This window comes from Cryptotermes secundus, unplaced genomic scaffold (assembly GCF_002891405.2).
Source record: "Cryptotermes secundus unplaced genomic scaffold, Csec_1.0 scaffold754, whole genome shotgun sequence".
In the NCBI taxonomy this organism is placed as follows: domain Eukaryota; kingdom Metazoa; phylum Arthropoda; class Insecta; order Blattodea; family Kalotermitidae; genus Cryptotermes; species Cryptotermes secundus.
The window spans coordinates 939338-956488 of NW_019744126.1; the positions used below are offsets into that span (position 1 = coordinate 939338).

The 17151-nt window shown below is 39.3% G+C and overlaps 1 protein-coding gene across 1 annotated transcript in view; it reads right to left on the reverse strand.

Annotated features, from left to right (window-relative positions):
• LOC111874527 (hemicentin-2) overlaps positions 1-2185 on the reverse strand; it is a 941243-nt gene extending 939058 nt beyond the window's left edge. Inside the window, exon 1 of the mRNA XM_023870097.2 lies at positions 1257-2185. Coding sequence (XP_023725865.2) covers positions 1257-1371 — 115 coding nt within the window. The 5' untranslated portion in view covers positions 1372-2185. The remainder of the gene's footprint in view (positions 1-1256) is intronic.
• Between the last annotated feature and the right edge of the window lie 14966 nt (positions 2186-17151).

Here is a 17151-nt window from a genome sequence, read left to right on the forward strand (position 1 = left end):
CTGCGCTATTCCAATTCTGTAAAACTGATACACTTCTTGGGTACATTTATCAGGCAAGCATGCTCTCACAACATGATATTCAACTAAATCGCTCTTCAGTCAAAATTAACAAGAAGTCACATACACGTAGTGACCATTTCTGTTGTGTCCCTTCCCGGTTACCTGTAGTATAAACATTCAAGTAGGAGAATGCGAAACCGAGAACAGCTGTAATAGCTGTATTTAAACAGTCGTGTTGTAGTATGTACATAACTCTGCCTCTGCACACTATTCCCTGCTACTGGAACATTTTCCGTACCCCGCAACACGTACTATGTGACAGTCACATTGCTCCACTGAATAGAGCTAGTTTCAATGGTCACGGAATATACGTGCAAGCATATGCTTCTAGAAGCAACCGTTGCGTAAGTAGGTGAGAGAATTTAACAGACTACATCATTAACCTTCAAGAAAGTATCATAAATCTGGTAAAAATTAATATAGTAGTAATTAAAGAGTCAAACAAAATGTTCTTGCGGATAAATTTCACTTTTCTGGGTCAAAATTCCTTTCAACTTAGTAACTCAATGTGAGTCGCTTATAAATTTCACTTTCTGTTAAAATCCCCTGACAGAAGCGAATTCATATCGATCATAGTGTCAATTAAAATCCCCTATCAAACGGTAGTGACAATAAAGGCAAAAAGGTAAAGCAATTACTGTAACAGGCCGTGGAGGTCCATATGGTTGTGAGGCTTCCACATTCTCTAGAAAATCGACTCGCAGATGGCAGTGAAGTTGTCAGCCTTATGCTCCGGCCGCCTTTACCCCAAGGAAGATTCCTGGTACTCCTTTCTCTTAGAGGCGGAGTCAATCCCAGGGGTATGTTGCGGCTGGAAGGTTTAGGTAAATAGAAAGAAATCCAATGACCTCATCGTGAATTGAACCTGCCACCTTCTGGCTTGTAGCATAGTGCCTGAACCACCTATGCTACCGCTTGTCCCCACGGAAGTGACAATGAATAGAATTATTCTAGTTTCGGAGAATACTGCCTGGAAACTGACAACAGAACTTTAGGGCCATTTGTATCGTACCAATTTGATGCTGTGATCAACTTTCTCCGTGAATCAGTCATCCAACTCCGAATGCACTCGACCAACTCTATGATCATACATTTCAACATGACACTGTTAATGCACTTTCTAAATTCGACTGACGAAAATTAGTTGACTCTAAGATACTAGTTCACATATTTAAGCAATTATGTCCGACACTTACCTGTTTTACCAGTCGCCACAACCGCTGTCGCCGATGCCGTGTCGCTGTTGACGCAGAGAGTAAAGAAGATAACTCTAAGGAGGCCCACAGTACGTGACGCTGAGGGCCCGTTCATTGTTCATCTTTTAAATCCAGAAACACTAAGGAAACAACTGAAGCCGATCTGATGAACAGGGGCAATCTCGACGAGCGATGGTCTACAGGTTTAATACAAATAAAACTTTCACAAATCACACAAGATGTTTTACACTGATTTCTTCATTTCCCCCTCTTTAATGTTGCGAAACAACGTTTTGAGATGGGAATATATTTGCCGACTTATATCAACCACTAACGACCATCACAGACATAAAAGTATACACAGAAAATAATGGATCATATTATTGAAGCAAAGTAGATTTTGTTGGTTTAATCAGAACAAACACCACTTTCATCAGTTATACTGCTCAGCACTCATTCACATTTCGCAGTTGAAAAGAACCTCAGAAAATATTTTGTTCTAAATTACACAAAAAACTTTCTTTTAAGAACTGTAATAATCACGATAAATTGCGAAATTTACTCAACAATTCAAATATAACATTGCTCACACAGTTCTGTACAAAATTCACAATTCCGTTGGAAGAATGTTATCTGACCAAGTGGCATCCTTGTTAAGGTCAAGTAATAACACGAGAAAAATGATTCAATGTTTCTGGAACTGACCAAGAAATATATATACGTAATAAATGTACGCACACAGAGAAAGTGTCCAGCAGTTTGAAAATTAAAACACAACTCACGTCTGGAACAATGGCACTAGAGAACTAGTATCATTGGTAATAATACAAAAACAAATATACAGACTAGGTAGAATTACTTCTTGCCAAGTGGTTTTGGGAGACGAGCCCGCATGGGAAAGATGGCGGTTACGAAGCGCGCGAACCGGAGGTTTGCACCAGACTGATCACGCCCCGGCTTTTCCCCTGCGCTGCTTCGCGCAAGACGCGATCGCCATTTCGGCTACGTTCGACTGGGGTCGTTCCGATCTCTCGATGGCAGCCCGCTCCAACCCTGGCCGGGCGGTATTTGACCACAAACCATCCCTGCCTCTCCTCCTTCTATGTCCTGGATTTTATGTAATAATTATAACCAGTTATGTAGGAGCTAGCACGAATTCAGAATAAATAGCCTTATAAATCGAGTTTAAATTACATTGAATGTTGGTAAGGAACACCTAAATATTCCCAGGTTGTCCTCAGGTCATCTGATAGTAGTTACAATATTCCATGTGACAGAGACTTTAGTCGGGTTGAATTTATGTCTTACGTGAAAAGATTATTCCACTTTCAAGAGACATCACCCCATTCCGTATTTCTTCCTGAAGTTCGTAAGCTAATTTCATAAGGAAACAAAAATTCCAGTATAACGGACTGCCTTTACTATAAGTATAATTTTCTCGACATAAATGAGTATCTATATTAATATTCGCCTTCTACGATGAAAGTGACAAACTTAAGAAACTTCATAAACAGAACTGACAGACAACTTGCTCGTTCTTCGTTTGTTGTGTAACACTATTTCCTCTGCAAAAGAATTCGTGCGATTAGGACTCTAGTTCCGATATATTTATGGAGAATAATGAATGTATTTTATAAATCCGAACATTGATATATTTAAATTTCAGATTATTTAGACAACTGGAAAGAAAAATTGATATGTAGATCCATTGCTAGACAACGGCCATAACACACGGGGCAAAGAATACAGGAGCATTGTGTTCTGCGGTCCGCTTACGGACCGTTGCTATGGAGCGGGCAGCTTACGCATGCGCGGAAAAGTCACACAGCAATAGAATAAGTGCTGCAGGCAGATATTTTCTGTAGGTCCACGCCGAGGCCATGTTCTCTGCTGTGGTCTGGGCCGAGTGGTTATAAAAGACACTGAAAATCGCTTGAAGGAGTCTAGCTCGAGGTACCAGCCTGCCAGGATATGAGATTCGGAGCAAAATATCGGAATGTGGAATCAAGGGATGGAGTTATTGAGTGCAGGTGAGTTCACGCTTGAAAGTCAACCTGTAAAGAGAAGATATAGCGTGCGATTTGAAGACTTTATGCGTGCTGTAGTACAATGACATCCGGAGCGTGACTGTTATAGCTTCCTTGTTAAAATCCGTTGCCAGGAAGCGAATAGTGAAAACGTTGTAAAAGAATAGCGATTGTTGAGGACTGTTAGGAACAGTAGTGACAGCAGACTAAGATGATCTAATCTGGAGTGATTTGTAGTGTGAAAATAAAAAACAGTGTCATACATATTTGTAGTTACTACTCATATGTGGTCAATGAATTCAATTACAAATCCGAACGCCGTCTATAGCCACTAATTCACGTGACAATGTTTTAACATTTCCCTGAGGAATATATTGTACGGGAGTTATATGAAAAGGAAGTGAACTTACTGGAGCACTCTGTAGCGTAGTTGGTTGAACCACTACGATACAAACCAGACGTTAGCGGGTTCAATTCTCAGTGTCATTGGATTATTCATTTGACTTAATCCTTCCAGCCGCACTATGGCTCTGGGGTCAACTCAGCCTCTAACAGAAATGAGTAGCAGGAAACTTCCTGCGTGGTAAAGGGTGGCCAGCTCGTAAGGCTGACAATTATACCATCATCTGTGAGTCGACTGTCTAGAAAATGTGGGAACCTCGACGTCTCACAAACCTGTGGGCCTCACGGCCGATTACAGAGATAGATGTTTACTGCACGTACTATCCTGTAACAAGATTTTCCGTGCAGAAGCTTAAAAAAAATAGAGAGTAAATTTAAATTTTTAGTTTAGAGTAAGTGTATCTGAATAGATTGGATTTAAAATTAATTTGAGAAATATGGGAATTCGAAAACAGAACTTCTATTAATGTTCAATATAGTACTAAAATATACTCGTACATAATTCCATTGATTCCCTTTTTTTTCAAAAAGAAATGTTTGTTTTTACTGCGCTGGGACTAAGGTCTCTTTAGTGGTCTTTGGGACGCAAAATAAAAAAAGTGTCATTGCATTTTGTGCGTATTTAAAATTCAGACAAATTATTACATGTCATTTACTTTTCACTCATTTAGTTATTTTATGTTTAAGATTATTGGTCTTTGAACATCTGACGCTCTTCTTTTTTTTTTTCCCTTGGCACTACAGTCCCAGTGGGTCTAGGACTACCTCCATGAACTCCGTTCACTTCGGTTTTTCCAGATCTTACACATACGGTAGGACTCCTTGGGCGAGTGATCAGCTCGTCGCAAGGCCTCTACCTGTAGACAAACACAGAAAAACGCACACAAACTAAACATCCATGCCCTGAGTGTGATTCGAACCCACGATCCCGGCTTCCAAGCGAGTGAAGTCAGTGCATGCCTTAGACCGCTCAGCTACCGTGCTCGGCCTGAAGCTCTTCTATAAGCTTCAAATTCTCAAGAATATACGAATCATTTAGCAAAAACCTAGATTACCTGACTGACACAGCAGTGAATTATCTACTTCGATTTCGAGAGTTATTAAATTACTTCAAAGTTTTAATCAAAATTATAAACATTTGAAATTGATTAGGCCAAACTGCTCAAGAATTTCAAAATTAGATTGAAGTGATTGCTAGAGTCTTCAATGTGTTTATATTTGAAATTATAACAAAAACATTCTTGTATTTCAATATGTAATTATTATTAAATGAGAAATGTATTCAGTCCTCCAGATTGATCCTTTTCTGATGTAACGATGTTTCATTAACTTCTCTTAAACGTTTGTAGCAAGTGAAGTATCCATAACAAATCTCAAATACCGTTTCCTTCAATGGCTCCTCACCCCATTCAGGGCCCAGGCCTCTTATTCAGATCCATGATCATTTTTCACAGACGGTAGGACTCCTTGGACGAGTAATCATATTTGGCATATGTTTCCGCTGTAGATACAATTATTAATTTCTGAATGTTATGGTACTAAAGAGAATCGGAAATATTTATCCTACATATTACACAGAACTGAACATTCTGAACAAGGTTCTGCTTTCATCTGCAGGTGGAAGGGAGTCTTAATCCGATCCGTCCATTGGGAAGGCCTGCACCGTGGCTGAGAGCAGTATAAACTTAGGGGTTGGATAATGTACAGGGTAAAAAGCGACAAAGATGTCGCTCTTGTTTCAAAAAGTTTGGATGCTGCAGTACTGGATGAAAAACGGAGTGTGCTTCATGAAACGGTCGAAGCTGGTTTAATACTGTGGAAGGTTTTCAAAGACTCGTCGAATAATATACGCAAAATTATTTCTTTACGACCAAATCAACGACATACCAGTGAGAAATAATAATTTTAAGAAGTTATCGCATTTGTCTGTATTAGTTCAGTCGTCACCTTTAGCTAGCTTTATGATGGGCACTCCAGCTTACAAATTTTCACTAAATGCTCCGTAATTAATTTGTTAATTTAATTTCAAAATTCATTTTTCATTATCAGCTTTAAATCCACACAGACTATGTCGTTAATAATCTCGTATGTTAGTGTGATAGAGAATCAAACAAGTAACTTTTCGGTCTCTACTTCGAAACCCTCTCCAGATATGGTATTGTACTTGTAAGAATGAAATATGATCAACATGCCGAAACAATAAAGGATACCAAAATTTTATTCTTAATATTCCATCTCTAATGCGATATAAATTTTATTTTAAAATATCATTACGATCATATTTAAATTTACTAAAATGTCAATAAAATCACATTTTATTTCACTGTTGCTTCATGTTTCGGCCCTGTAAGGCCATTCTCAGGCAGCTGTTAACCAATCGAAACCGCCGAACTCTGTCAGATCATATGACAATACAGTACATGATGCTACAACTGCTTTACTGCTGCGAGCTGATAAAGTGTGAGGGGTTCAGTCGGTTGGCAGTTGCCTGAGGATGGCCTTAGAGGGCCGAGACATATCGCAACAGTAAAATAAAATGTGATCTTAATGACGTTTTAAGAAATTTAAAGGTGATTAAAGTGACAATTTAAAACAAAGTGTTATGTTGCATACAACTGGACGAGTGAAGTATCAATGCAACAGGATGCTAAAATATAATATAAGGGGACAAATAGAGAAATTGATTATTAAATGCAGATGCATCTTCTTTTATTAACCTGAAGATTTCCGTGAAAGAAGATTCCTCTGTCTATTTAAATTATTCTCTTATTATTGAGAAAGCATTATGCTTTCGCGATACTTTATTGTGTAACATCGGAATTCCAAGAAGAGATCTGCAGATTTCCAAGTAGGAAATTACTTTCGACAGGCGAGAATTCTATTTCTTGGATCACTCTTTAGACTCTGATATAAAAATACATGGAATCTGTGGCTATGAAGATACTGCTATCCGTGTTCTGACGTCATGTTCTTTATGTCAGAAAGTTGTAAACTTTCGGAAGCAATTGCTGGCTGTGCCTTCAGAAGAGAAGAATAAGCCAGTGCCAAGGGCTTACTCTGCTCTCTTGATGATGGGCCTAGCAGAATTTTTGAAACGTTGGTAACTCTCTACCATGGCTACACGACAACATAACACAGAGGATAATATTCTTCATATAAGGATGTTCAGTAACATGATTTTATATTAAACTGGTGGCAACTGAACACAGAATTGAGTCATTTTAGTTTAACTGTCTACAAAATAGAAAATGCTGTAAATATATTCCACTTAATTCTAACTTCTCTTATTTGTTGATTCCTACGAACTTTCTAATATATATCTACTGCTTCTGATGCATTGCTTAGGAAAACCCGAGCCTTATAGTCAAAACATTGTGGATCTTCGCATAAGGACACATTCTTACTCGTATATGTTAAGAATTTTTCCCATTTTATTATGGATTCTCTGCCTGATGTACATGAAATGAACTCGTTTAGGGCTCGTCGCACCGTAGCTCATCTTTTCTATTTCTTTGTCTGTTTGAACTCGAAAAACGTTTCGACGATTTCAATTAAATTTTGTGGGGATATTGTGCCACTGGATGCTACGCGAATCTCCACTATTTTACCTCTTACAGTCAGACGAACGAACATGCGAGGTAACAGCGACACTCTAACCGCTTAATGTAAGATTGTGTAATTACGTATGGTAACAGATCTTCAAATCATTTGCAGATTTTGTTGTGTGTATGTAAAATGTAAGACACAAAATGGCTGCTTCATTAATTCAAATTTAACTTTTGGTTTGTTAGTGAGTAGCAATGAAACGCTGGATTTAGGACTGTGAAATTTGTATGGAGACAGATCATTGAAATAACTAGCAAATTCTCTACTAAATATTGATGCTAATTAAAAAAAATTGTGACATTAATAATATTCGATATTATAATCCCTTATAAGGAGAAAGCAAGTAAATAGACAATATATAATGCTGATAAAATATTCATAATATATGTTTGTAAGAGCTAGGAATATTCTGATTCCATAAGTGTAAAAACCGCTAGGGTGAGCACTGTTTACAGCAGAACTCATTAAGCTTTCTTACCTTGTATGTATGACATGCATGACTGCGATAAGCAATCGATACAAATGTAATGGAAACCATACTTTATTCTGAAAAGGAAAAAGAAATGTCTGTACAATATATGGCCTGATGCAAATAGTAAGTCCTATAATATAAAATTCTCCTTTGACCCTTCTGTTTGTGTTTCTCGGTTCTATGGACAATATTGAAAAGTTCGTTGTATAAGATTGTGACCCGTCAAATACTGAGATAGTTATGAACCACATAGTGAATATACATATTTACAAATTATATGTTACATGTCGAAGGAAAATGAGAAATCAATTGAGAACTCTGCATGTTCAGTGACAAAAGAAGAGGGTAAAGTTTCCTTTGGTTCTAAACAGAAGGGCATGAATGTGTATAGGATGCCTGAAGATAAGTGTACACCCATTATTAACTTCATTACTGTATAGAGATGAGTTGTCAGCTTCATGTTCACTTCACATAGCACTGACAGGCCGTGTACAACAGAGCCCCAGAGTCAGTATATCGTCCTGACAAGGGCACTCCCCGCCAAAGTATAGACTAGCCTGTGTACAGAAGTTACACGTTAATCGTCATGCATCCGCTCCAGTTTGTGAAGAAACGTACAAGTAACCAACCATCATTGTTCATTGTTTTATCGGTCATAGAAGGAAAACCATTCTTCGTAAGAGCACTATATATAAGAATCTGTAATCGTTCATTTCAGGACTGAGGAAAGAGACACTCCCAACTGACACCAGGATCGTTTACGAGTGAATAAAAGTGTCACTAACTAAAACGTACAGTTGTTGTTGTAATAATAATCCCTGCCATTTTATAGCTGTGTTAAATTCAGACAAAATCATGACATAAAAATAGGAAACAGATGTTTTGAAAATGTGGCACAGTTCAGATATTTGGGAAAAACGATAACAGATCGAAATCTGATTCAGAAGGAAATTAAGAGGACATTGAACTCGGGCAATGCTTGCTACCATTTAGTCCACAGCCTTTTGTCTTCTCGTTTGCTGCCCAAAAACATAAAAAGTAGAATATACAAAACTATAATTTTGCCTGTGTTTCTGTATGGGTGTGAAACTTGGTCTCTGACATTAAGGAAGGAACATAGACTGAGGGTGTCTGAGAACAGGGTGTTGAGGAGAATATTTGGACCGAAGAGAGATGAAGTGACAGGAGGTTAGAGAAAACTGCATAATGAGGAGCTTCATAACTTGTACTCTTCTCCAAGTATAATTAGAATGATGAAGTCAAGGAGGATGAGGTGGGCAGGGCATGTAGCATGAATGGGCGAGACGAGAAATGCGTATAGGATATTGGTGCGAAAGCCAGAAGGAAAGAGACCACTGGGAAGACAAAGGCGTAGGTGGGTGGACAATATTAAAATGGACCTTAAAGAGATAGGATGGGATGGTATGGATTGGTTTGATCTAGCTCAAGATAGGGACCAGTGGAGGGCTCTTGTGAAGACGGTAATGAACCTTCGGGTTCCATAAAATTCTGGGAAATTCTTGAGTAGCTGCAGAATTGGTGGCTCCTCCAGAAGGGTTCAGTTCCATGAGTAAGTAAGTAAGTAAGTTAGATTTGGACAAGACACGCGTTCCTCTATCCATATTGCTTCCGGATTTGCCTGTGCACGATTTTGTGATCATGTCAAATACACGTACACGAAGATTTCTATCTTCTGATATGTAATGCAGGGACTTGCTGGAATGCACAATGAGATTTCGCAGTCATGAAGCGAAAACACGTGTATTCTTCGAATCGAGGTTCCCACAGCGGTGATTATGAAGAGTTCTATCTTCTGGGATACAGAGCCATGTAGTCTGTTGAAAGTCAACCGACGCTTCGGAGGATAATGTAAACTGCAACTTCAGCCTCAAAGAAGAAGCGTAGTAAGAAACCAACATGAATGAGGCACCAAGCAGCTTCGCTTCTATTTTGACGGACTTCATGCCGATATACCCAAGAAGATATAATTCATCATAACCATCGTTTTGAAAAAACAAATTCTCCGTGGCATGTAGTCCCCAAGCGAACTATACTGACCGAGCGACCGCCGCTTGTCGACGAAGTTAGTGCCAATGTTTGTGGATAGAGAGTGTCACGTGGTCAGCCCAACGTATCCCTACTGCCGTAAACCTCGGTTTTCTAGACCGGAGCCGCTATTTCCTTGAAATAGCGCCCCAGTTATCCTCAAGAGGAGAAGTGGACCCCTTTCCAGATCCACTACTTCTCAGAAAACCTAGTAGCGCTGGGAATCGAATCCGGGACTTATGGTAACCAGAAACTCTGACCACTAGACCACAGAGGCGGTCACCATCACCTTGAGAACCTCTAATATTAAATGTTACATAGACGCTAGCAGAATGATTGGTTAAAGTATATTGCGACTGGCGGGTGTTTGAACTGATCTCGGACAGCAATAAAAGTGACCCTCTGCACCATTGCAATTTCAGTTACTGCGAATTTTAATGCGTTCTTTTGTCATAGTTGACGTAAGTAGGCGGAAGCAAACGGAATGGCGAATGTGACGTTAATCGCTGCCTGTCTCTGACATGGGGAATGACACACGTAGGTGTAATAGTGTTCAATGGCACCCAAATAGAAGGGCTCGTTTGCATACACAACTTAGAATCAATCCGAGGCAACTGCATAAGAAAAGCAGAACAGTATTGCAGTAAGCAGCAGAGCCCTTCATCACAACAACCTGTGGGCCTGATGATGGCCGACGTTGCACAAAGACGGCAGAAAAAGGGAACGCAATGTCAGATACATGTTCTTCTGCTTGTAAGAGCTTGCAACATGACGGCAGTTATACAGAATATTGAAGACTGTGCATGCCAATTGAGATTATTAAGTTTCTTTTCCACTTTGTGCACCCTCTAATATTCGAAAGAAAACAACGTTTAAGAAACTGGACTTATTTCCGTCCTCAGGTGGAAGGGTGATACACTGTCGGATCAGCTAGAAACAGCTAACATTTAGCACTGGATCTTGGTCCAGGACGGAAACAAATCCAGTTCCAAAATGTTTTGTTCTTTAGAATATCAGAAGATGGAAAATATTCAAAAATTCAATAATTCCGATTTTAATGTTATACTTCAATATCTGCTTTTCCTATGTAATATAATAAACCAGACTTTTGTTAAAATAAATTAGAAGTGAATACACCAAGAATTTTGCGAGGATATTGCGATTGAGCGTATTAATTTCCTTGTGCCTGTTTCACATGAATATCGCCCTTGAGCTAAAATACTTCCTGCTCTACACGAAATACTTCCTTATAGCAATTTTGCTCCAAGTTACTACTCCACTCCGCGAGGGGAAGAGCCTGCGGTCCGGTAGTTGGGAACCACACGCAGTAGCACCTTCAAGAGCGAATTGCGACTGCATAAAGTGAGATCACACCACAAACAATGCATTCTGTTCCCTTCGATTGAAAAGTAAGTTTGTGTGTTTGAGTAGGCGTGAATGATAAACACAATGAGCATATTTTGTTACTGTTGTGTTGTACTGTTTATGGTTCCAGACTTATGGAGACAGCTGCATTTCAGCACAAGTGACAGAGTGAGACAGCATCACACTTACAGACCACCCACGGAACGAGAGTAAGTGAAGAGCTGTCTGCACACATTCGAATTTATCTTCAGTGCATTCAGGTCAACATCGGGACGCGATCGCAAACCGCCACGACGTCGGATGTATAAGATATGAAATATGTTACAGAAATGATGGTCAGAGATATATTGGAGCCAGGCAAAGGATTCTTAAGGACTGTCACCCAATGCGATTATCCTTTCTTTCTGCACCATTCTCGCTCCACCACCGCTCTTCCACTCCCCCGTTTTTCGTTCTAGAATGTGAAGCAAGGAGCACCAGCAGGAAGGCTACGAACATGGCTTTAGAGAACAGGCTCTCCCTTCCTAGTAACACTTATCCCCATCACTCTTGGGAATTCTTTGGTTGGCTGACCCATAACATTTCTCGGTTTATATGAAGTAGAGCAAAACCTTGTTTTATGCAGAGGATACGTTCCTAAAGATGCCGGCGTGTATCTAATCAGTGTAAATATGAGACGAATTATAATGTATTCCAATGGGATGCGTTCCATTTATAAAAAGACCGAGTTTCTCTTCTAACATTGAAATATGTGAACGTTACTGACGAGAGGAATGCCCTACCTGTAGATCACAAGGTTCGATTGGATCATCTTCTGTCGCCTATGAATCAATTAGAGTCACTTCATATTTCTTTTTTGAAACAAGAAAGAGAGTTCTTTGTCTCCTGCAGAACACAGTACTAAAGCATTGACTCCTCTTCCGATGGAACAGCCTCAGCTGTTAATTTCATGTAGTAAGTATGAATTCGCTGCTTGAAATTAGCGAACCAGCTTTTGTTTGCTCTAAATGCGTCATCACCGCCTTAATTTTTTTCATATCATCAAACAGACTCCTCGCTTTATCAGAACAGCACTTTGTGAGAGATGAAAGTTTTGGTTTGGCTTATCAACCCACACTGAGAGAAACTGTTCAACTTTTTCAGCCACAGGACCATGTGACTACATGCCAGATGTAGCGGTTTTCCTTGCTGCAATTTACATTGTCTTTTTAGTTTTATGTGCAATTGTAATTAATTTTGTTACATTAGAATGAGCCATACCTAAATCCGAACAAAGAGTAGGGCGAGATTGTCCACTCTCCATTCTTCTAATAACGTCCATAATTTCCTATATTGATGTAGATCTGCGTCGTTTTTGAGCCACCTTTTTGACTGTCAGCTTTACTTCCACTCTTACGACTAGACGTATTTCCAATTTAATTTTTTGTGTATTTTCAAGCACAAATTCATAAATTTGTAAGGCACAATGCTAAAGTGCGCAATGTACAGTGTACTGCACACAGAATGAGCGTGTCCCGTGTTCCCAAATGCGGCGTTGCCATGGATACGTGCCCAGTAGCGCTGCTCGTGTACTTTCTCAGTGGCGGGAAAGCTGTATAATTTTTTCTAGAATTATGGGGGGAAAAGCCGGTCACAGTAGTTGCGCAGTCTAAGGGAGGCCGCACACCAACTGCATCAAGACGTCAGACAAAAGATGCAGTCTTTCTTCATTCGTGATTCGTCTGCATGAAGCTGACGTCAGCATCATGACTCAGAAGAGTGTGCGACGGTTTTCATAATCTCATTCGTTTAAACTGCGCTCCTTTCTTTGCGTCATGTCGCAGACATGGTATCTTGACTGTTACATGTCTTGACGCATGCCGGTGTGCGGCCCACCTAAGGCATGACCTGTCTTCACTGGTTCGGAAGCTGGGAACATGTATTCTAGTCCTTCTAAGGCATCGATGTTTGATGTGTGCTTGCGTTTAGTCTGTGTTTGTGTTGTCCTGTGTTTAGGTAGAGACCTTGCGAGGGCTGATTACTCGTCCAAGGAGTCCTACTGTCTGTTAAACTGAATTATAAGCCTGGGCACTGAATGGGCTGGAAGAGCCATTTAAAAAAATAATATGTGGGAAAACAAAGGTAATTAGTAGAAAGTCTTCAGATCGGTAGATATTCACATCGGCATGTGTCAAACCTCGTAAAGCAAGTGTTCACTGTACTTAAAGCAATTATTCTTTCACACATGTCATATTTTCTATCCATTTTGACGATGAAACACGACATAAGTGCGCCACTGATAATGACAAAACCTCAACGTTGAACGGAGAATGTACTTAAGTGAAGACAACGTAGAAGTTTTGGCCTTAAGACGGTGTACAAAAAGTGAGAAGTCTCTTGTTAAACTCATGTGAATAATTAGGCCGATAACATCGTTAATACACATTACATCATCAATTCAGGATTTATAGCAGTAGATAAAGACTAGTACATCGAGAAATGTTTGCTTGGAATGGAGTGAAGCTACTAATACATTATAAAAATGTTTGCCGTTTTTAAATGCTGCATATTCTCACAAACTAAAACATAGCTTATATCAAATTTTAATCAAATTTCTTTAAATATGCAAAAATAAAATTTTTCAGTTTATTAATGTAAATAAGTGAATAAGACGAGGAAATTATTTGCTTGCAGAAATTTTAGTACAAACATCTACCAAACAATGGACTGAACCAAACTGGCTAAAGCGGTAACTCTTTTGACTTGCATTTATGAGTTTCTCGGTTCGACTCAAGGTCCGGTCACCGACATTTCTGTTTGATATTTTTTATCGAATTCCTCAGCACTTCCCGTCGAAATTCTGTGGAAAACTTTAATTTTTGCCACTACCGTTTCCTTCTGCATCCTTCCCAATTCATTGTTCACTTTTATCTCACCATTCCAGCCTATTAATTATCTGAGAGCGTCTTTGAACAAAACAAAAATCCATATTAAACGTCTGCGCTGTTGCCATCCGTTGTGTAATCTCAGGTTTTGTTTGGAAGGTAGCTGCAATTACACTGAGCATGCATCCGAGGACGGCCGAAAGGGGGTGGTTCTCAGCATGAATATTGCACGAGAATATAACTCAACATAGTAAAATATAGCATGTCACGAAAAGTTACACTGGGCTTCGGAATTGAACGAAATAATTCGAGCGATCTAACCAACGATGAAGTTACTTGAGATCTGAGGTATGGAATGTCTGTCAAAATAACCTATTAATAAAAATTTTAGCAAGAAGATTAGCAAAGTATAAGTTACATTCAGAGAAGGTATAAGAGTTAAATGACAAAATTGCTTTACTGAATCAGCAAATGAGTACAAGTTCTTCCATGGAATTTAATTATGGAAATGCCTTGTCGCAAGTAAGAGAAGATTTTCAACATTTTGGAGGCTACAGTTCATTAGTGAGGGGATGCCGTACACATGATGTTTCAGAACGAGTCTCTTAAATTGCACGGGCGCATTGATAAAATTATTGTATTTTATTTATTAAGTTATGTTACTACAAAACGAGTTTAAGATTTTTTTTTCAGTTTGCTCTTTGAGAGTAAGAGAAACAATGTCAGTGATAAAGTAAAATAATTAGTATTAAGTAATTAAATCTATTAGAAGCTGTTAAATGTGTCTGCCAGCAGTTCGGACGCTGATTTAAATACGGCGTTTAAACACCCTCGACCTTCAACATTACCTTGTGTGCGCTGTAAATGAAGGAAGCTTGCCCTTCGGAAACGTAGATATCAGTGTACAAATCTAAACGGCTATACATTCGAAAGTACAGTCCTTTTGACACTCTCAGACGAAAAAATAACAAATCCATAGGCTTGTGGTCGCTTCCTGTTGGTTGGCCCCATGGTTTACTCGTCCAATGGCAGCTTCTCTTCCTACAAACCCTCCAACGCTAATGTATGTAATGACTTCTAGAACACTCGCAAAGATGGCGACTGTACTATTTAGAGAAACGTTGGAAAGCATACGGGGAGTATTCCAGGAAGCACAAATATTATCCTGAACTCCACATGCAGTAATCTCAGGACAAGAATTTTAAATTTTGGAATAGATATTTAAGTCTGGACCACAGAGTGCTAGAATAGTTCTAACAGACGTATTATTATTTATTATTATTATTAGAAGGGGTGGGTTTTCTCATGCACTTAGACCAGTTATTGGTCCATTGTGCGTCCCCCTTTAATTTCTACTCTCGCCATACCCTACCGGTACTGGTGCGTGCTATCAGCCCGTTCAGCCAACGAGGTCGGCCGTCGGTACCTGATATTTCCCCCATCTACCAGAGGCATTGGAAACTACTTGGGCGGGAAAATTCCACGATCTCCGCCGGGTTTGAACCCGCGTACCTTGAGTCATGAGGTGGGAACGTTACCCCTAGACTACGGAGGCCGCTTTCTAACAGACGTAATGTAAAGAATAAAACTCGACATTAGCATTCCTGATATTACTAAGGTATTTACTCAATACTAAAATTTAAAACAGAGGAAAATTACGCCAACTTTGTGCCGAAACAAAAGTCTACTGCGATTAATCCGCGGTGATTAATATTACAAATTATTGAATTTTACATTGCATTTTGACACTAGCTGATATATCACCGGTAATGACTGTCATGTAATTATGACCCTAGTGTGATCGATTGTTACTTGTAAATTATAACTTGGTAGTGAATGAAAAATTACAAAGGATGTAAAAGTGATTCCATGTAAATCGATCGGCGATGGGCCTAGTGATCATTTATTAAGCCATCCCATGATGGCACAAACGCTTGCAGGGCCCACAATGACCTGCTGATAACCACGCAATATTTCTCTACTATCAGGTTTCCTATGGATGGGTAAACAATCATACATGATCATCCAGCCTCCGGGATTAGGCTGTATGAAGACCATTACACATAATCCTTGCTTTACGCCGATTTGAGTTACAAAGATTAACCTGTACGAACTTCAGCAACGAAGCCGATACCATCAGCTTAGTTTGTAATTTGATCGCGAATTTGTTAATCCGTAATCCTTTCCGGAAAATAACGAAAGCTTACTGACGGAAACACAAACGTAATATCACAAAGTAATTTTTCCTTACGATCTGCTCTGGAGTACATTTTGTATAAAGTTTTATGGTATTCAAAAATTCTAATAATTGCAAACTGATTTCATAAAGTAATGGAGTCTACGCGAGTTTTATAATAATTTAGTGGGTTTTCGATGGTTACGTGTATCGTTTTAAGTAAAAAATAGGTAATTTATATTTCTCGTTGTTCCTTTTTGGTCGTTCGGGAAAGCAAGCCCTAATTATGACCTTGCTTCTTTGTCAAATATAGATTTATATTACAAAAGTTAGCTTTAAGAACGCTTCCAAGTAATGTATCTTTTCTAAGGGAGGGAACTGCCTGTGTTTTTCCACCGTCATATCAGTGCAACAATGAGCCATGCGGCTTAGTCAGCATAGTGACTTGGGTACAGGCTGAACGTCAGGAGAGCTGGGAATTTCTCTCGGCGGGTTTGCAGATTTTTCTGCGCCCATTTGCGTCCAGGCCTAATCTTGGTTCCTTTTCAAAGGCTCCCAGCGACCCTTTGTGTGAAGGTAAAATATTCTGGGCCTGAAGCTCTCCAGTCAACTCCATCCAGTGCCGATTGTCAAGAGAGACTGCTCTCCCCTTAACTTCATTTTTATCGCGATGTTTAATTAATTTAAAAATTGGTAGGCAGCTTTACTTTCCTATATCTCAATAGTAAGTTATTAGTTTAAAAAGCCTCATATGTAACAGATGGTTTAAACTTCTTAAAAGTGAATGACGTTCTATCTATCTAAGGCTCTGCAGTATTTTATTGGACCTTGGTCGCCTTTGCAGTCTCCTGATCTTTTACACTCTCGGTAGGACTCCTTAGACTGTGGATCAGCCCGTCGCAAGTCCGCTGCCTGTAGACAGAATAGCACGAACACA